The sequence below is a fragment of the Monocercomonoides exilis genome (genome assembly GCF_001643675.1).
Source record: "Monocercomonoides exilis strain PA203 chromosome Unknown scaffold11-1913109, whole genome shotgun sequence".
In the NCBI taxonomy this organism is placed as follows: Eukaryota; Preaxostyla; order Oxymonadida; family Polymastigidae; genus Monocercomonoides; species Monocercomonoides exilis.
This window is the reverse complement of record NW_027150556.1, coordinates 1,425,060-1,445,489: the sequence shown is the minus strand read 5'-3', so window position 1 is coordinate 1,445,489 and position 20,430 is coordinate 1,425,060. Positions and strand designations below refer to the sequence as shown.

At 36.9% G+C, this 20,430-nt stretch overlaps 7 protein-coding genes across 7 annotated transcripts; 3 read left to right on the top strand and 4 right to left on the bottom strand.

Annotated features, from left to right (window-relative positions):
- Positions 1-2,609: 2,609 nt before the first annotated feature.
- MONOS_7871 (uncharacterized protein) lies at positions 2,610-3,530 on the bottom strand (the record flags this gene model as incomplete). The annotated part of the gene is made up of 1 exon (XM_067878231.1): positions 2,610-3,530. The coding sequence occupies one exon, from the start codon at positions 3,528-3,530 to the stop codon at positions 2,610-2,612; it is 921 nt and encodes a 306-aa protein (XP_067731704.1).
- Positions 3,531-3,720: 190 nt separating this feature from the next.
- Positions 3,721-8,990, top strand: MONOS_7870 (uncharacterized protein). The gene is made up of 3 exons (XM_067878230.1): positions 3,721-3,829; positions 3,880-3,976; positions 4,031-8,990. Exons 1-3 carry the CDS (start codon positions 3,773-3,775, stop codon positions 8,800-8,802), a joined length of 4,926 nt encoding a protein of 1,641 aa, XP_067731703.1. The 5' UTR covers positions 3,721-3,772; the 3' UTR covers positions 8,803-8,990.
- Positions 8,991-9,215: 225 nt separating this feature from the next.
- On the top strand, positions 9,216-9,976 carry MONOS_7869 (uncharacterized protein; the record flags this gene model as incomplete). Its single annotated transcript, XM_067878228.1, has 3 exons — positions 9,216-9,293; positions 9,369-9,733; positions 9,838-9,976. 3 exons carry the CDS (start codon positions 9,216-9,218, stop codon positions 9,974-9,976), a joined length of 582 nt encoding a protein of 193 aa, XP_067731702.1.
- Positions 9,977-10,632: 656 nt separating this feature from the next.
- Positions 10,633-13,029, bottom strand: MONOS_7868 (uncharacterized protein; the record flags this gene model as incomplete). Its single annotated transcript, XM_067878227.1, has 2 exons — positions 10,633-12,950; positions 13,005-13,029. 2 exons carry the CDS (start codon positions 13,027-13,029, stop codon positions 10,891-10,893), a joined length of 2,085 nt encoding a protein of 694 aa, XP_067731701.1. The 3' UTR covers positions 10,633-10,890.
- A 297-nt stretch (positions 13,030-13,326) lies between these two features.
- MONOS_7867 (uncharacterized protein) lies at positions 13,327-14,334 on the top strand (the record flags this gene model as incomplete). Its single annotated transcript, XM_067878226.1, has 2 exons — positions 13,327-13,355; positions 13,470-14,334. 2 exons carry the CDS (start codon positions 13,327-13,329, stop codon positions 14,332-14,334), a joined length of 894 nt encoding a protein of 297 aa, XP_067731700.1.
- Positions 14,335-18,122: 3,788 nt separating this feature from the next.
- MONOS_17280 (uncharacterized protein) lies at positions 18,123-18,398 on the bottom strand (the record flags this gene model as incomplete). The annotated part of the gene is made up of 1 exon (XM_067870185.1): positions 18,123-18,398. The coding sequence occupies one exon, from the start codon at positions 18,396-18,398 to the stop codon at positions 18,123-18,125; it is 276 nt and encodes a 91-aa protein (XP_067731699.1).
- Positions 18,399-19,617: 1,219 nt separating this feature from the next.
- MONOS_17279 (uncharacterized protein) lies at positions 19,618-19,974 on the bottom strand (the record flags this gene model as incomplete). Its single annotated transcript, XM_067870183.1, has 1 exon — positions 19,618-19,974. The coding sequence occupies one exon, from the start codon at positions 19,972-19,974 to the stop codon at positions 19,618-19,620; it is 357 nt and encodes a 118-aa protein (XP_067731698.1).
- Between the last annotated feature and the right edge of the window lie 456 nt (positions 19,975-20,430).

The window sequence follows — 20,430 nt, the reverse complement described above, 5'->3', positions numbered from 1 at the left end:
AAGGGCGCGATGATATGTGGTTGGTTTGACTTTCTATACGATGAAAGGAATCCAAAAATTGATCATGAAGAAGTTGAAGATTTCCTAAGTGATCCACCCGGAAGATGAAAAAATATATATGATATCAAACGAAGAAAGTGTTCGAAACTCTTTCGGGAGTGTTTTCTTTGGCCAAAGAAGAAATCGTGGCAATGAGGATCCGTCAGCGCAGATACAAAGGCATATAGTTGCATTCGGGACTTTCGGAGCGAAGGGAACTTGTGGAGGAGTTTGACCTTTAAGGCAAAATACCAATTTGTTCGATGATTTCCCGCATGAGATTGACGATTCATCAAAATTGAAAATGTCCGCAGCTATGATATTGAATTCCGTTGCAGTGCTCAACAATTCCGAGAACCATCCTCTGATGTTCTCGGGTGACTGCGCAGATATATATGCAACATCTGCATCCTAAGCGATGGAAGCCTTTAGTATATCACTTCATCGAATTGATTTGTTCACTTAAATTTTGTTGATTGTTTTGAATTCTTTCTTTAGTTTTGATGATTTTTCTTTGAGATCCGCACACTGAAACGTTCATAAAAGTTTAAAAAACCATGAAAATAAATATGGGACAAAATATTTGACTTCAGTCATTTTCATTGAAAAATTATGCACTTTTCATTGACTATTTTATATCAAAAAATATTAAAAAATGGTTCTATTATTTGACATTTGTGAAATGTTGGAAAACTTCATGTTTTAATTTCAACGATGCCTGTTTACGGATATGAAAATCAATTTTATTTTGAAATCTGAGAAAGCGAAATAAAGTTATGAGCGAAACAATTTTTTCATGCTATATGCATAAAAAGCTTGAAAGTCCGTATTTCCCCCCATATTACAAACCATGTTTTGCACATCGCGAATTCGAACAATTGTTTGGTCAGATTAAAGAACCAAAACTTGGTTTTCAGTTGTTTCCAATTTATCGTTCGTAATTGCCTGAGGGTGTCCATTCCTTCTAGTTTCTCTGCCAGCTCTTTCAGCTCTTATCCCTCTTTTCCATGCATCTTTTGACCAAACTTTTGCTTTTTTGGCAGTTGAATATTTCTCATAAAAACTTTGTCGAATCGCGAAAAGCTTTTTCGAAGGGGATTTGAATGCACGATATTCCTTTGTTGCAAGAACTCTGCACAACTGAGTTGATGATAATTCAGGTTTTTCAGTCATCTTTATTTGGTGTGATCAAGCATATCAAAATATCTTTTTTTGTCATTTTGAATCAAAGATAACATTGACGAATATCATTGCCTGATATACTTAGAAATAATAAAGAATTGTTTTATTATTTTCTCTGGCTTCAGTAAAAGTGGCTATTAATATCGTCTTTGGATTGAAGAAGAAACTGGCAATATTTTGAAAGAACAAAAAATAACGGAGACTGATCAAAATATTTAATTGGATTATTAACGTTGTGATTTGTTGTGATCAAATGGTTTTCAATTCTTAATCGTTGAATTGTGTTTTGCATCCTCGTGCAAATGTGAATAGGGTGTGAGTTTGGCACGAAGTGGTGGGTTAAGCACTCACTGAATAAGAATGAATGTTCAAAGGTATATATGGGTGATTATTTTTGAAATCATATTTTTTCACACAAAAATTTCGGTTCGAAAACTTCACTTGAAAATCAACAAAAGAATCCTGAAAAGTGAAAAGACTTATTTGAAAAAAATCTGTATCTTCATTTGAGCTTAAACATTTGTTTTGATAGCAGTTGTAATAATTCAACAATTCAAACACAAAGTCTCTTCCCGATGACGAACAACGTTTGAATAATCAATAACCAGGAAATAGTTATGATTTCAAAAATAATCACCCAATTACTCTCTCTTTTTTTTTTTTTTTTTTTTTTTTTTTTTTTTTTTTTTTTTCCTTAAGTATGTGGATAAATTCGATATTTATCAACATTCTAATGATAAAATAATTATGATTTAAATATTTTAAACCGGCATACCATTTGATTTTTATAATTCTTTCTAGATAAAAAAAGTCATGAAAAAAACCACCATCTTCATAATTTGCTCGCCATTCAAAATTATGCAAAAAGAGCAATGAGCTCCTATTCAATGAAACAATTGGTGAAAGAAAACTTCACTTTAATTTTCATGAATTTGAATAATTGTTTAGAATTCAAATAAAAATTAAATTTCTAAGTGTATTCTAAATGTGTAATGATTTAACTGTCAGTCATCTTTTTTAAAAGGAAGATGGCGTTGATTTTGTATGTGTTATCTGCTGATTCAGTTAATCCTTTTATTTTGTCCCTATTAATCTCACCTATAATCTGTTCCGAAATTTCTTTTGGCGACCTTTCTATCATTTCATTTAAAATGAAAAGAACATTTCCATAAAACTGTGTTACGCTGCCATCGAGAATATGTATGCAATTTGTTGTAGAATGAAAAATTTGCAGTAATTTCTGATTTTCTAGGAAGAAGAAAATGAAAATGTTAAAAAGTTGAAAAGAGAAAAGAAAAAAATTTAAACAAAAAGAAAATATGAAAAATATGAATGAATTAAAAATTTACGTAAACAAAAATATCATTTATTGAGAACAAAACTATTGATTAAAATGATAATGTTTTAAGGAACAAACCATTCATTTTAGCAAGCTGACAAAGTGAAGCTAGCATTTTCTGTCTATCAACCAATGACTCATTCTCATCATTGATGACTGCCCAGCCAAATTCTATGATTTCTCCCAAATGATCTGGAAGCGCCTTGCCATTCCACAAAAAACATAAGCATCTGGAAATCTCTCGTTTTGCCTTTTTGTCTTTCGTTCTTTTAAATGCATAAAAAAGTTTCTCGCTTCCGTCATATCTCAGGATCTCCTCTGAAAAAGGATGCGGACTGTCGCTTCCAACAATCTCTGCTCCAGAGCTGAGTACATGAGACAAGCAAAAACACACATTTCTCAGACAAAACTCGACGGGGTGAATAAGCAGATCAAGAAGTCGAGGAATGCAACCAAGCTTTACAAGTGTCATTGTTATCAAAAGTGATTCTGAATAAGTGAAACGTTGGAGGGCCAATATGTGGCTTTCTGTAACTTTTTCCACTGGTAAAAGAAGATTATCTAAGATGGATTTTGCTAATGATTGTGTCAAAAGTGCTTCGGAACGATCCTCATTACAATAAAGAGAGTAGCGAATAATTTCGCAAAGTTGAATTCCAATTTTATATGGAGGATTGCAAGTGAATGCTTCATCAATAAGAGTAAAAAGTTCTGAGGGGGCATATTCTTCAATAACTTTCGGATCTCTTCTGCACATTGATTGAAGATAATTTACAAAATGTGAAAGAAGTCCAATTAATTCTTCATTGCTGTGATAACTTTTCTCTTTATAAAAGTCTTCAATTAAAAGTTTCGTTGATGAAGTTGTTGGACTTGTCTGAGCTTTTTGAAGTGAATGGTCAATAACACTAACGAGCTTATCAAGGTTCTGAAAATCCCATTTTACTTCGCCTGTATAATAACAGCACATCGTGACAATAAATTTAAATGCACAAAAGCAAGAAATGTTGAAATTAATATAAAAGAATATAACCAAACAAAAATTTCAAAATTAGATGCATTTTGCAAACTATCTATCAATTTTTGATCATCCATTACCTCTAATTCTTGTTTGTCAAAATAAATAAAAATTCAATTATATCATAAATTGCGCGATCAACAAGGATCATTATTTGGAAATGTGTTTATTTACACCAGAAAATTCTGGTGTTAATGGCTGACCAAGGAAGATTTCCCGAATCTAAACATTCATTTTATGAAGTGCTAGATGTTTGATTCGAATTTGTTAAGTTTTATGATGTTCAAATTTCATTATTCAGGTTAGAGAGATTTCTCAATTTCCAAATTATCTCAGAACCGAAAATAAAGAAAAGCTTGTGCAAACTCTCCAACGCATATTATTAATTGTTATCCTCAGTTTGATTTTGTAATTTATTTTTCACTATTTGAAATGAGAAAAACATTAAATAGGAAAAGAATGGATTCCTTTACTTCTTGATCAAGATATTCTAAGCCTCGTAATGAAAATTTTTAGAGTTTCAAGGATTGAGCAAGTTCAGCTTCTTTGTCTTGATGTTTTAACGCTGACAATTGCGCACTTGACAAAAAAGAAGGATGACGCAGTGATGAAACTTCTTCTTGATTCTCTTCTGGCAATGCTTGAATCGCCATTTCCATCTGCAATATCCTGTGCAAAATCAACATTGTGCTCTTTATATCGAAAATCACCAAAAATGCGTACATTTTTCAAAGAATTTTCCTTTTTATCGAGAATTCTGAGAATTGCCATAAATGAATCCGATACAACAGTTTCATTGAAGAATGCTCAAAGCCATCAGTCGTCGATAAGAGTTCCAGCGCATTCTTCAACTTTATTTGAATCAGTATCTGCTTCCTCATCTCAGCCAGGAACATTAAGTAATTCTCCTTTAAATCCAAATGCCATCAATCCAGGAGGTGTTTCACATCGAATTATTCCCAATGATCCAATAACATCTTTTTCGTCAGCTTCGTCTTCGTATTCTACAAGTCTTCCGCTTTCAAATGTTTCCTCAAATCCAAACGCCTCATCGTCCAACCCAGCTGACACTTTACCTGAAGCTCGACTGGCTGTCGTTAAGATCATCAAAGAGATGCTGGCGCATTCACTTCCTCAGCCAATTTCTCAGCAGAACTATCAAAACACGGCCATTCTCTTTCCCACTCAGCCACTTATCACTGCACACCACCCGCCTTCGCTGTACATCTCCCCATCGCCATCTTCCTCTCTATCCCCTCAGCCATCAGCTGTTCAACAGACGATTTCATCATCGTCTTCTTCATCGTCTTCTTCTTCTTCTCTAATTCCTCCACTATCTATGACTGCCAATCCATTGTCCCCTGTTTTGCATGCCCAACCTATGCCTTTTTCATTGACAATTCCTCCAATTCCTTCAATTCCTGCTTCTTCATCAATTACCACTCAGCAACTTCCTTCGCTGTCCTCCTCCTCCTCCTCGTCTTCTTCTTCTTCTTCCGATCCGTTCCCAAACACCTCCGCCTCAGCCTCTGCTTCTGCCTCTTCCTCCTCATCTTCCTCATCTTCCTCATCTTCCTCATCTTCCTCATCTTCCTCCTCCTCCTCATCTTCCCAGCATTCCCAGCCATCCCCCCGCTTCCTCTTCGATGCCCAGGCCCAAGCACAGGCGCTGACAAACATCCCTGCATACGCCCCGCCTGCTGCGCCGCTTCCGCGCTCTGTGCTTCTCCTGCTGGAACGAGCGCTGTCTGTGTTGGGAAGATCGAGTGATGTGGAGATAGCTGCAGAGGCTGTGGGAACACGGCTGTTCTTCTTTGAAGGAGGGAGAGGGGCGCTTCTGAGGGAAATAGGAGAGAAGACAGAGGAAGAGATGAAGGCGAGGAGCGTTGCGGGCGCGGCTGGCAGGTTGATGGAGACAGGGGCTGCTGGTTCTGATGGTATTTTGCCTCCGCCTCCTCCTTCGAATGGGAAGTTGGCAGCAGCAACAGCAATATCTTCTTCATCTTCTTCTATTCCTTCTGGTTTCCTGTCGTTTTCTCCATCACCTTTCTCGAATTTTGCATCTTCTTCTTCTTCGCAAATGCATACGAGGCAACTTGCTGTGGTAGAAAAAGCTCATTTGAAAGGAACAGAAATGGATGTGAATGACGATAAATCAGCAACAGTGAATGGCAAAGAAAAGAAGGGGAAAGAAAAAGAGAAGGAAAAAAGAAAGGAAAAAGAAAAGGAAAAGGAAAAAGATAAAGATAAAGATAAAAAGAAAGAAGCGAAAGAAAGCAAAGAAAACGAAGGAAAGAAGAAGAAAGTTTCCAACTCCAAAGAAAGAGCAAGTAAAGATTTTGATTCAAAACAAGAAGGAAGAAAAATGAATGAAGATGACAAAAAGGAGAAAGAGCAGAAAAACACAAAAAATGAAAAGAACAAAAATTTGAAGAAGAATAAAGAGAAAGCTAATAATTTGGATGAAAAAGAAAGGAAAGAAGAAGATGATGATGAAGCTGTTGAGGAACAAAATGAAAAGGAAGAAGGCAAAAGAAGAGATGAAAGCTCAAAAAATAAGGAAGAGAACAAAAAAGACTATAAGAATTCAAAACAAAACAACTTTTTCTTTGGAAAAGAAAAGAGTTTATTTGATTCCAAATCAAGCACAAACAAAAATGAAGTTAGCGAAGAAGAAGATGGAGAGGAAGAAGAAGAAGAGAAAAATGATAAAATTGCAAACGAAAGCAAAGAAGATTTCGAACACGTTGAAAAAATGAGAGGAGAAAGAAAAGACAATGAAGACATCTTTCTTAAGGAGCAATTCTCATCTTCCACAAATAAGCTGAATACTTCTATTTTATCATCAAAACATGAAAATTCTGAAAGGTATGAAAATACTGAAACATTGAAGCCATCACATGAATTAGCACAAACAGCAGAAGAAACCAAAGAATCATATTTGCATTCTGATCAAATGTGCTCTTCTTCTTCTTCTTCTTCTTCTTCAGCATCAGCATCAAATGAAGTGTTATTGACAATCCCTTTGCTATCATCTTTATCATCGCCTTTTCCTTCACCTTCATCTTCCTTATCATCTGCACAAGACAACACAAAAATAGCATCTTCTTCCACAAATGATCCATCCATTTTAAGTGCTGAAGAAGAAACTATTGAAACATCAATACATCCAACTGATTCTAAATCCTCTGCTTTGAATGTGCAATCTTCTGCTTCTTCTTCTGCTTCTGTTTCTGCTTCTGCTTCATCTGAAGAAAGCAATATAAACTTAAATCATCAAGCTGATTATTTATCTTCAGCACCTTCATCATCATCATCTTCCTCTTCCTCTTCCTCTTCTTCCTCCTCCTCAATGCCAATGCCATCTTCCTCTTCTTATTCTCCTCTGTTCCATCTTCAATCTTCCCAGTCACTCAGCCAGGCAAATGGCTATCCACAAATCATTATATCTCACATCATTCCTCAGGAACCTTCTCTTTCGTCTTCTTCTTTTCCATCATCATCATCTTCTTCTTCTTCTTCTATGTCATCATCATCTTCTTCTTCCTCTTCCTCTTCCTCTTCCTCTTCTTCTTCTTCTTCTTCTTCTTACTCTTCTTCTTCTTCGGCTCCTCTTCCATTTTCGTCATATTTCCCAAAGCCAACTCTTCTCTCCTCTTTCACTTCATTCGATGCTCCATTCCAAAACGAGCTGATTGCTTCTTATCAAAATCCATCTGATTACAACTCTTTCATCTCATCTAAGCATAACACTTCAGCATCCACAATGCCTTCTTCTTCCCCTTCTTCTTCTTCCTCTTCCTCTTCCTTTTATCCTTCTTCTTCTTCTTCTTCCTCCTCCTCTTTCTCTTCCTCCTCTTCTTCTTTCCCATCAACCGTCTCGGACTCTCTACCTCTCCACCCCTTCAATCCATCCATCTCATTCACTTCAACAAATCACACTTCTTCTTTCTCTTCTTCTTCTTCATCATCTTCTTCTTCTGTCTCTCAACTTTTGCATTCTTCTTCCTCTTCTCCGTTTGTCTCCCCTTTCTTCTCTCAGCCTTCGGTTGCTGTCTCTTCTGCTTTCTCCCCGCCTCAGTCATTTTCGCCTTCATCATCATCATCTTCTTCTTCTTCTTCTTTCTCCTCCTCTTCTCCTTCTCCTTCTCCTTCCTCCTCCTTATCCACAATAGCATATCCTCAAAGAACCGTCTCCAAGCCAAACACACAGACACACCAATCATCCTCTCCATCTTCCATTGACCAGCAGACGAACACGACTGAACACGTGAATGATCCAAACCTCCTCTCTTTCTCTGTTCTTCAGGCAGTGCAAATACCAAACAATACTTCCATTGCTTCAAATGCTGCCAATTCATCACAGATAAATGCAAGTTTATCATCCAATGAAGGAGAAGAAGAGGATACGAAGTCTATTTTGTCTTCATCGCCATCATCTTCTTCCTCCTCTAACTTTTCTTCCTTTTCTCCTTCTTCTTCTCCACCAACTTCTTCATACCCATCAGAATCCCCTTCTTCTTCTCACACTCATCTTGACACAGCTCAAATCCAATCCCAATCAAACTCATCTCATTCATCTCTTCTTCCTTCCAACAGCACCACTTCCAAAGCAGATCAAAGCGAGCTTTCCAAGCAGAAGCATTCATATGTGTCTATTTCCCAGCCACAGAGCTCAATTTCTCCGTCGGCCCATTCTCTTTCTCTTTCTGTTTCTCCGCCGAAATTCTCCGTTTTTCCGTTCAACAGCATCGTCGCCTCAATCTCTACGCCTTCTTCGTCTGTCTCTCCGTCTAGTGCTCAGCTGTTGAATCAATCTGCAGGGAGCATGTCAGTTTCACCTCCAACTTCTTCATTTGCAACAATATCTTCTTCTTCGTCGTCTTATTTATTGGCTTCTTCTTCACCTTCTTCAACTTCTTCATCATCTGCATCATTTGCATCTTCTTCATCATCATCATTGACAACGCCATCATTTTCATCTTCTTTAGATTCATCCTCTTCATCATCCCCCATTTCAGCAGAGCCAGCTGCATCTCCATCTTCTTCATTTCTTATGCAAACAACGTCTTCAGATTCAACTCAAAACATTTCAAATTCATCAAAGGAGCATTCATTGCATAAGGACACAGATCAAAACACGGATTTGTCTTATTCATCATCGGTATTATCACATCTCGATGATAGTGAAGCTGTTGCTCCGGAAACATTTACGCAATCTTAGCAAAGATTCAAACAATAATTTGATTTTTTAAGTTGGATCAGGAATTTTTTTTTTCATTTCAAAATATCTTACATTAATTAAATTAGTAAATTTTCTGTGACTCATTTAGTCCTTCTCGCATTACCTCAAATTTTTGAACTCAAATTGTATTCAACTTGCAAAAAAATTAATATGCCCATAAACAGTTAATACTCCTATTATTTTTTAAATGGTATCGTGCAGAACTTGTTGCACTCATTCGTTTTCCATTACATGTGAGCAAACAGGAATTAATACAATGTTTTTAAAGAGATCGAACACTTTTCGTACGATTGCTTTTATATGGAGATTATGCGCATTTACATATTTGTCCATCTGGCTTTTGACTGGAATTCTTTGTTTGCTTTTTATATAATTAAAGTGATATTAATTTTATGCTTTTTACAGGGGAGCAAGTTTCTCTTAAATTTTATACTGTCCAAAGTTTTTTTTGGGTCTACATATATTTTACTGTTTGCTTTGCTTATTACCAGTTTGAAGAGCAGTTTCATTTTTAAAAATCTCCATTTTTCTTTGATTAAAATTAGTTTGCTGTTTCTTATGGAAGGCAAAAAACAACCAATTCTGAACTTCCGCTTTTTGAAGATGAGCAAAAATTGAATGAAAGAGATTACTTCACGTATGTTATTGGAATTCTTGGAATTGCCGGTGGAGGAACTGCAATGGCCGGGTTTTGGATTTTCCTTTTTGGATATTTTAAACATTTAGGATTGAGCGGATGGTTCATATTCTGGTTTTGCTTTACTCCTCATGGAATGTCCTTTATTTTCATCCTGATTGATCAAGTCATATTCTCTCGAACGCAATATAAAATTGCTCATTGCTTGATTCCATTTGCAATGATATTTTTATATCTTGGCTTTGCAATGTTACACTATTCAATCAAGAAAAAGTTTGAAAATTGATTCATTTTTTTTTCATTTTCTCTATGAATGTTTAAACTTGTATTTTGATTTTCATTCTAACTTCTATGATATATGATGCATTTATACGCAGATACATATATCCATTTTTGGAGGTTAGCAAAGGAAACTATTGGATTGCATGGATTGTCCTTGCAATATTCCCTTCAGTCCTCGTCGCTATTGTGTGGCTGCTTCAAATTATACGCGGAAAGATTGTTAAAAGTACCTGATTGTTTCAAAATTTTTATTTTGTATTGTTGTTTGCTATCAATATTTAAACTAATTGTTTTTAAAAATATAATTTCATATAAAATTACTGTTTGTATGATAATTTAAACTTTCAGTTGATTTTTAGTTTTTGATATGTATTTTTTCATTTTTCGGGTGTTTATTTAAACAGAAATTAATTTATAGTTTTATTTCATTAGCATTATATTAGCCTTTAATTGTAATTTTTTATTAAAAAAGACAATGTTTTGATCTTTTGGCTTTGGTTGTTCATTTTGTGAAGATTACAACTGAATGAATGGCTTTCTTTGCATTTTGTGTATCATTTAAGTGTCATTTTGTATTTATTGCTTATTATTTTAATTGATTATGAATGTATTCTATGGAAAAAATTTATTATTTTAATTTTCAGTGTTTTGTTTATTTGAATAACGCCAACTTCTTAATATTTACAATTTCGTGCATGCTTTTTAAAGATAAGATGCAAATACGATTATTGAGTTTATTTTAGTTATTTTTTCAAGTCATTATTCAGAGTGAAGCTAAAAACTCAAATTTTGTGTCTTTTTAAAATAAATGTCAATGTTTTGATTTATTCGATAAAATGAAATTAGCGTGTAAATTCAATACTTGCTGAAAAGAATAAGCATATGAAAGTCATCATTCTTGTTTTTATTTTTTTTGACTTTAAGAATTGTAATCAAAACCTTAGAACACAACAAATCATTCAATAATCCCATTTGTAACTTGTTTATTCCTTATTCCCAGTTTTCTTTATCCAAAGATTTCAAATTTTGCAACAACGTCTATAAATAAGCAATCGTCACAAAATTTGCGGAAAACAAAAGATTTTCCAATGAAATTGGCAATCTATAACAGTAACTTCGTTTTGAAATCAATAAAAATATCAACTAATTCAATCTATTTCTGCCGAAAAGTCAAAATAGAAGCCTTCTGAAATTGAATCATCATCGCCTTCACAAAAAGCACCTTCATTTTTCTTATCATTTTCTCGTTCGTCTTGAAGCATTGAGAATAAATCTTGTTGTGATTTGACTATAACGGAATATAAATCAGGGCTCGACGGAGGTGAAGGAGGTGGAGTATGAGGAGGTGAAGGAATAACATCTGGAAGCTGAAGTTGTGAGGGTGTAGATGAATCAAAATAAAAAACAAATCCTTCTTCTGACTCATCATCATCATCTTCTTCTTCTTCTTCTTTTCCAAGATCGCTTTCATCATTCAATTTTGATTGATTGTGTTCTCTTTCCAATGTCAAATCAGATTGAACAATAGAAGGAGAATGAATAAATGGTCGTTCATCAAACAATGTTCTTTGAGTAAATTGATAATTATCATCTTTATTTGGCATAACCATCGAAGTGAAGAAATGTGAAGAATCCAACGGAGTCCGAGTCATTTCACAATTTGGTTGCAGAAAAGACAAATCATCCGTTTCTTGAAGTTGTGGCATATCGTCACTTGAATGATAAATTTCTGATGAATTGCTTTCTTTTCCTAATGTGTAATCAGCTATCAACTTCTCATTAGCCACAATCTCCGGATTCGTCAAAGAAAGCTCCAAAACAGGATTCAAATTTCCTTGCCTCAGGGCACACTCCACCATAAACCGGAAATGGCGATCCAGTTTACTGCTCTTTTCTGCCTCTGCCTTTTTGCGTTCTTTCGCTTCTGCTTTTCTGAGCTGCTTTAACAAGCTGCTTCTCTCATCTTCTGAAAGTGCTTGTTCGCTTCCTTCATCAAACAACTTCCTCTTCAGCTCTTCAATTGTCATCTTTCCTGAATCAAAATCAATTTCCATCTTCTTCGCTTCGTCTTCGTGCATTTTCTCTTCAAATTCCTCCCACATTTTCTTTTCTTTCTCGTCTATTTCCCAGTATTTCTGTATCACATACCCAAATTCCTTGTAAAATCGCTTGGCTTCTTTCATCTGCCGCTTTATGATCTTTCTATGCACTCTATCTTCTTCTATCGAATCTTGTTCGCTCAACTCACTTTCAGCGATATTTGAATCGTCTTTTTCCTTTAGCTGGAATCCGAGATCGTCATTTCCATTTGTTTCCTTCATTTTCTTCCGACTTCCAAATCTCTTTGATTTCTGGTTCTTCTTCCATTCCTGATCTTCACATCTCCACTTCAGTAAAATCTCTCTTTTTTCTGCCAGATCCACAGCCCCTTCGCCAGGCCTGTCCAATACTGTCTCAATATCTCCGGCTAGCTCCTTTCTGGTGATAATGTCGCTATGTTCATCTGTTTTCATCAAAGCTTTCAATTCATTTCTCAGTGTTTTTCCACTTAATATCAGTTCGTCTCTTGGTGAAATTGATTTTGCTACTTGAGATTTTTTTTTGCTAGATGCGAATTGATTTGGATAGCAAATCTCACATTCACAGTCATTTCTGTGAGAATTATCATTCCTCAAATCTTTTTCGTTTTCTGTGTTTTTCAAAGAAGCTGCTTTGTTAAATCCAGATTTTATTATGAGCTTCGAAATATCAGTTTCTAAAGGATGTGATTTTTCTGAAATTATATTGTTTGCGCTTGAATTCGTTCCGCTATTTTCACAAGGCAAAAATGACATAAAATAAGCGTCGTCACGGTTGAATTGTGCAAGGGCTTTTGAAGTCTGAGAAGTTAAAGAGTGGAATTCTGTAAGATGCTTGTTATTGGAAAGCTGTGATTTTTCATTCATATAACTTCGAGAAGAGCATTTTTCAGTTTTTGAAGAAAGAAATTCTGCTGGAAATGCTTTATAATCAATTACATTGCTATCGAATTTCCCAAAAACTTTATCTATATAATGAAGATACGAATACGGTTTGCTTGAAAGAGTTTCTTGCGATCGTTTAGATGCTTGAATATCGTTGGAAGATCCATTTGTGGATGTTAATGTCAGGCTTGATTTTGAAATTGTACTTGACCGAAAGGATTTATTTAATGGCTGCATTTTATGTTCTAAAACAAGGCATTAGTGAAAAGATAACGCTTTACGAATGAATTTCTAAAAACCCTCAATGCATGAAAGGAAAGACATTTCCTTCAAAAGAAAAAGTGCACAGCAATCTGCTTTTTATTAATGTGATCTTATTATTAAAAATCTTATTTTCGAAAAAAAAAAAATACATTATCAATAAAAAAAAGAAAAATTCCAAAATAAAATCAAATGATAAAAACAGAAAAAGAAAAACCTATTAATAAGAGCAAACTATCAACGCAAATAAATTTCCCGAATTTTGCTCTCAATGACTCACTAAATTTTCAACAACTGAAAAAAAGGATAAAAGAATTTACAAAAACAATTTGTTAAGGTTGTTTCCAATTTAAAAAAAAAATGTTTCCTATGAACACCACCAAAATTACGTTAGGTGTAGTTAATTATGTTTTATTAATTTTAAATTAAAAGTGACAGTGAAAAAGCTAATGAAATTTCTTGAAAGAAAGAACTCTTTTAAATCTATTAAAAAAATGTATCAGCCATTACAAGTGCAACAGTAATTCGGAGTCGAGTCCGACGAGTGTAAGCAGAGGGGGTGGAAGGGCAGGGGCAGACGATGAAGAGACGAATCTGAAGCTGGTTGAGGATATGGAGCGGATGCGGCTGACGGGGACAGGGTTTGTGATTCCGGAGGGGATGAAGAAGACGCAGAATCGGGGAGGACCTGCGGCCGGCGGTGTCGGGGCCGGGCGGGCAGCTGCGGGAGCCGATCAAGGCGAAGGAGCTGGTGTGGGCGACGAAGCTGAACTTCAGCCAGCAGATAGCGACGGCGCTGTCGGGGCTGCACGCAGAGAAGAACTTCCACGGAGACCTGCGGGCGTCGCACGTGGTAGTGGAGCGGGACTGGTCGATCCGGATCGCGGGGTTCGGGACGCCGGCGCGGCTGAACTTCATCAAGACGCGGAAGGACAAGGGGGACGAGGGGCGGCGGGACGAGGAGATGCGGGGCCGGCGGCCGGTGCGGATGGCAGACTTCACGCACTTCGCACCGGAGTCGCTGCAGCCGCACGGGAAGGTGAATGCGAAGTCGGATGTGTATGCGCTGGGGGTGCTGCTGTGGGAGATATGCAACCAGGAGAAGGCGTACGACGGGCTCAGCCGGGCAGAGATCGCAGAAAGGGTGGTGGCGGGGGCGCGGCTCCCTGTGGACGGGCCGAAGATGAAGGACGTACCGGCGGAGTTTATCGCCATCATGAAGGACTGCTGGAACGCAGTGCCCGAGCAGCGGCCCGACATGCAGGAAGTGAAGCGCAGGCTGAACGCCCTCACCGCCTCTTGACACACGCGCACCCCTGTTTGTATTGCGATGGCTTCACGGGCCTTGTGGCGAACAGTTTGCGTTGATGTTATTTGCTGTTTGAAGACGACTGGCTTTCCCCCTTTGCCACGCAAAGTGATAACCTCTAGAATTTTTGATTTTGTGTTTGAAAGTGGATTTTAGATATATCATGCTATTCACATCATCTGATTATTACTACCATTGTTATTATCATTGTTGTTATTGTTATTTTTTAAACTTCATTTTTTATTTCGTTTTATTCCATTTTATTTCATTTTTGCACAACCTTTTCATTTCTTTTTTCTCATTTCTGTTCTGTTTTTTTACAACATTCTAATTCTTTTAATTTTGTGCTCCAGCTTGAAAGGGAAAAAAAGAAAGAAAGAATTGTTTTTTATTAAAATGGAAAAAAAGAAAAATGCAAGGAGTGGGATTCGAACCCACGCATCCGAAGATACTAGTACCTTAAACTAGCGCCTTAGACCGACTCGGCCATCCTTGCTCAGCTTAGTGAGGGAGGAAACCCGGGCCGGGGAGGAAATCCGGGCCATTTTTGATCAAAAAATATAAAAAAAGTTTCAGATCAAAATGTTAAAAACAAAACCCTCCTTTACGCACGTCAACGCAACGAGTGAAATAAGATCACTGGGAGATCCACACATTAAAGCCTTGTACGTTCACGATATTTTTGAGTATTCTGAAAGACAGATTGATAAAAGCGGCTTGTTAAAAAGATTTTCACTGCAGCGAGCGATCAAAGCAAGGGACAATGGCAGAAGCATTGGGAAATGTGGTAGGCCCACATTATTTGACGAAGCTGAAGAGTTGGAAATGAAACAGTTGTTTCTTGACGAAATAAAAATTGGTAAATTTCCAACAAAAAAATACATAACTCAAACGGTTTGTAATGGATGTGTTTATATATTTTTTTAATTTTTTTCTATTTACAGGCAAATGAAATGTTGCAAAAGAAAAGGAATGAAGGTGAAGAATGCAAATCAGTGGACAAGCACTGGACGGAACGGTTTTTGCAAAGACATCCAGAGATTGTGTTTGCAAAGCCAAAGGCTCTTCCAATCGGAAGGGCCGCTCATTCTTGCCGAAAGGTTTTAATACCTTTTTTCGATTTATACGAATCGTATCTTAACGAGGAAAAACCGATTCCTCAATTGTTATTCAATATCGATGAAACCTCAACCTTTTTTCATAAAAGAAAAAATGATCAAGTCGCTTCATCTTCATCTTCGCCTTCAGTGATAACACCAGAAACATCTCTTCCAACTGCAACTTCAATCGTCTTCATGTGCAGCGCAGATGGCTGCAGATATTTAACTCCCATAGTCATTCCATATAAAACTTTGCCGGATGAGTACAAGTTGGCCACAACCTCACAAGAAGTATTCTTCCCATCGACAACTGGACATGTCACATCATCATTGTTTTTTGAATTATTCAGAATCTGCTTTCTTCCAGAAATTATCAAAAAAAGGATTGCCATTGGGGAGAAATACAGGCATGCAGCGTTGATAATGGACGGTGGTGTTGGACATTTCACTGAAGAAATGAAAAGACTCTGTAAAGATAATCTTGTGGATTTGATTAAATTGCCATCTCACACATCGCATATCATTCAACCGAATGATCAGTTTATTTTTGCCAATATGAAAAGAGTATTTGCTAGAGCAACAGAAAGTGGACAGACAACGACAGCCTCAGAGAAAAGAGAAGTTTTTACAACAATACTTCGAGATGGGTTGGCAGCGGCCAGCTATCCAAGCACAATTATCTCATCGTGGAAAGTTACTGGGCTCTGGCCTTTTGATAAATCAGTTGTTCTCAAGCATTTACCGGAAAATCCACCATCTTGGGCCGAGAATTCTGTGGAGCCAACAAAAGCGCCTGAAGGAAGTAATTTCGGAGCGATTTATAAGGCTTCTGATTCTGATTCTTCACTTTTCGCTTAATGTTTTTTTTTTAATTTTGTAATTGACTTTTCTATTAATTCTTTCATTTCCTGTGGAAAATTATTCATAACTTTCGTAATTAATCATTCCAAATAATTTTCGATATGGGTGATTTTTTTTGACTTCATAAAAAAAGATCAAAAATTGAAAAAAGAAATTCTATTGTGGTATTTATTGATCAAATAGTTTTTTTTTGTTCTGATAACAAGAATTGATTTTTTATGAGTATTTAGCATGTATTGATAAAACATTTATAAGATTTATATATTTAAACAAAAATCCATACCTTTTTTTTATTTTTGGCGAAAAAGGATATTTTGATCAAATTTTTTTTAATAAGTGGAGAAAATATATAAATCGAACTTCAAAAAAGTAGTTAAAAATTAATAATTGGAAAAACTTAACATTGAAAAGAGAAAGATCATAAAGAAGAACAGAAAAGATGATAAGAAAACAAAAATATTGGAATCAATCAAACAATAATAGTTATTTTTCTCATTTTCCCCTCACTTTTGTGTAGCAGATAAATCTCCGTTTTTTTAATTTGATTCAGAAGCTTCATCAAACGTTAAATGAAATGGTGAAAAATTAGAAAAGCTGAGTTCAATGGCTGGCTCCCCCTCATCGCGCAGAACAAAATCGATCCCAGCAATGGAACTGAAACTGATGCCTGTGGCAAATCACAGAAAAGCCCCTGCGCCACAGCGGATAATACTCTCGGATGCATTGCTCCCTTCAGCGATACCTCCCTCTCTCTTCTCGTCTCCACTTTCATTCCCACAAACACTCTCACATTCCGTTCTCCAAATACAAAAATCACTGGAAATGATAAACTTTTTCTGATTTTTTTATTATTCTTTCCATTTTCCATATCTTTGAAAAATCCTTGAGCTTTCATCGCTTTTTCAACTGAAGAATAAATAATAGCTTATCTTTCGAGAAATTTGATGTTGGCTCAGACAAAAATATTTCTTCTAGATTTCCTCATCTCTTTTGGTTTCTGCATCCAATGAAAATAAATCTCATTGTTGAAAGCATATTTCCATTTTCCTTTCTTCGATCATATCAGAAAGTTCTTCAAAAACATTTATTTCCTCAACATTCCGATTTCAACTTGTTCATATCATATGAGAGCAAGAATCTCATATAATTTCTCTTCAAATATGCCTTTTCCTCAAATCCCGCTTTCTCTCTTTGTTTCATCTTTCACGACTAGTCGAATTCAAACAGCATCGAGAAATCTCTGGGAGATCATCCATATAATCATTCGTACCAAATATTGTTTTCTGCCCTGCTCTTTCTGCTTTCTGTGAATTCTTTCAGCTTCCAAATGAAAAGCTGAGTCTATCTCTATTTTCTGTTGCATGCACGATGATAGGCTATTCCAGATCAATATTATTCATTTCATTAACGTGTTAGGTTGGTTGAAATTCTATTTCAGAATAAATAATTATCTGTGCTTCTGAATAGGAATGATAGACGAGGCCTAATGATGAATTTGACGAAAGCTGAACGAAAGAGAAGGAGACGAAGATAGAGCAGATAGTGAAAGTGGAGAAAGTGAACCAGGAGCAGCAGGATTAGCAGAATATGGATGAACGGATCGAGATAAGAGGGAAGGAGATTGAGATGTTCTGAAAGAACGAGAAGACTGTTGTTGGGCGTTCATAAACAAGGGAGAACTGACAAGTGAAAAAGTTCAGTGAGAAAGAGGATGAAGAGCAATATTTGTATTTGCAGCAAAATCAGCAGCTGAATCAAAAGGCGCAACCAAATTGAGTGCAGAATATTTCCTCATCAAATCCATCGCCATCGAATTCTGCTACGCGAAGAAAGATTCCAATTTTGAAAACGACAGCGCATCTCTTCTCCCAGGTACACTGCTCTTTCTACAGGTTCTTATCCATTTCTCCTTCTGAAACAGTTGCGGTTATCTTTTCCCTTCTCCTTTCCTTCCCTTTCTGTGTGTCACTTATGCTTCCTCTTTGCAGTTCCGCACGTCTTTGCTTAAGAACGATCTTCAGCGCACTCATTAGATCCAGTCTTGTTCTCGTCTGCCTCGCGTCGACTGCTGCACACACAGGCAATTTTCGCATCTTCCACACAAATTGCCTGTTTTTTTTCGCTTTTAATACGCACATAGCGGCAAGGCACATCCAGTTCATTGTCCAAATCTTCTAAGTCAGAATTGGCTAAATCATTCAGCATGCAGTCCAATTTCCGCTCTCTCGTCAAAATTGGCGTTTGACTTTCTTTCGCCTCTTGCTGTGCCTAGCTGGCCATTTTGTTCTCCTTCTGGTTGTTCGGCGTGCCTGTCTCAAGGTGTGGTTGTAGTATTCCTGGGATGCTGTTAAACAAATTCTTGTCTTTTTCTTCTTTCTCCATTTTCCTGCTCTCCCGCTCATCTTTCTCATTCATCTTTCCTCTATATCTCCTTCGGTTTCATCAGCCGAAGCAGTTTTTATCTCTGTTTGTGTCTCATCTTTCTTCTCCTGTCTTCATGGCTGAAGATGGAGCTGTTGTAAAGGCATTCACTTTCTTCTTTCTTTTTTGTTTTCTTCAGAGAATTTCTTCTAATCAATGATATACTCTCGTTTTCTTCTGCTTTTGCTAAATATTCATTTTCATTGTAGCTATTATCCCTATCACTTGCATGCTTTAATTCCTTCCTCAACTTATCAGTAATTTTGTTCTTCTCTCCTCTCTCCTCTCGTTCCTTGCTTCTCTCTCTCTTTCCTTCGCTCTCTCTCTTTCTCTCTTCCTCTTCTCCAAATTCTCTGCATTCTGCTCCACCATCCGAAACTCTGCAAACAGCGGCAGCGCCTCAAACGCATATCGTGAAAGAACAAAATTTTGTCTTTTCCTTCTTCTTCCGAACTGCTGCCTCATCCACCTCATCTGCTGCTCAACGCCTGTCAGAAATTTGTTTCTAGAAAAGGGCAGCAACGAAGAAGAATAAGAAGAAGAGAAGGAAGAAGAGAAGGAAGAAGAGAAGGAAGAAGAGAAGGAAGAAGAGAAAGAAGAAGAATGAAGAAGAGGTTGAAGTTTGTGTCATTGTGATGGAAGAGGTGGGGGAATTGAATGAAGAAGTGGCTGAAATGGCAGGTGGAATGGAGGAATAAGCAGAAGAATGGATTCTGAATGAAATTGGCTCTGATTGGTAGACAGAAGAAGAGGAAGAAGAAGAAGAAGATGATGATGATGATGATGAAGGAGAGGGAGAAGGAGATGGCTGACAAAGAGAAATAAAAGATTCATTGGGTAATGAAGAAGGAGATGTTCCTGTTCCTGTGCCAATGCCAGCAATTGAATGAGTAAAAAAGGTTTATGTTGAATTTTGATTGCTTTTTCTCAGTCTTTGTCTTCGAGGCACAAAAGATGGATTCAGATCGCATCTGACTGAAAAACAGACAATTCTCTGCTCGAAATGAGGCTGTTTGCAAGCGAACCGAATCTTCTTCGCAGAATGCCATCGCCATTGTTCAGTAATTGCTCAAAGAGAAAGTTGTCAATAAGATTGGTTACATAGCCAGGAAAATCAAATGTGTTGATTGTGTTGGAAGATGAGGAGTTTTCGAGTGTCAATGGATTGACTCCACGTTCATCGACTGCCTCGTCTGTATCAAGAAGCTCCACCCAATCGCCTAATAGTTTTAAATCATGAAATTTCTCTCTTTTCTCTTTCTCTTTCTCTCTCTCTTTCAGTTTCTCCTTCCACTTCTCCTTCTCTCTCTCCCTCATTGCTGTTTTTCGTGTTATTCATCTCACTCCATTTCCTCTTTTTCCTTTTCTATCTTTCCAATTATTCCCATTCTCAAATATTCCAGTGAAAATAGCCAGCTTCCTCTGCTCTTTGTTCGACATCTGCTTGTTTTTCTGCACCCATCTCAGTCTGTTCTGCCTCAATTGAAGTTTTCTTGTGCGAATGTTTGTAAATTCGTTGTCTTCATCAAAGAAAGGCGGAGGAAAAGGAGAAAGATCAGGTGAAGTTGACTGAGAAAGAAGCTGTTGAGTGAGAAAAGAATGAGGGAGAGAAGGGATGTGAGAGAGAGAAGAGAGAGAAGGGAAAGATGGAGAAAGAGAAGAGAATTGAAGAGCCAATGAAGAAGGAACAAGGGAAGATCTGTTGGTTGAGAGGAGGAGGTGAATGAAAGGTGCATGAAATGAAAGAGAAGGATAAGGAGGATGAAAATGATG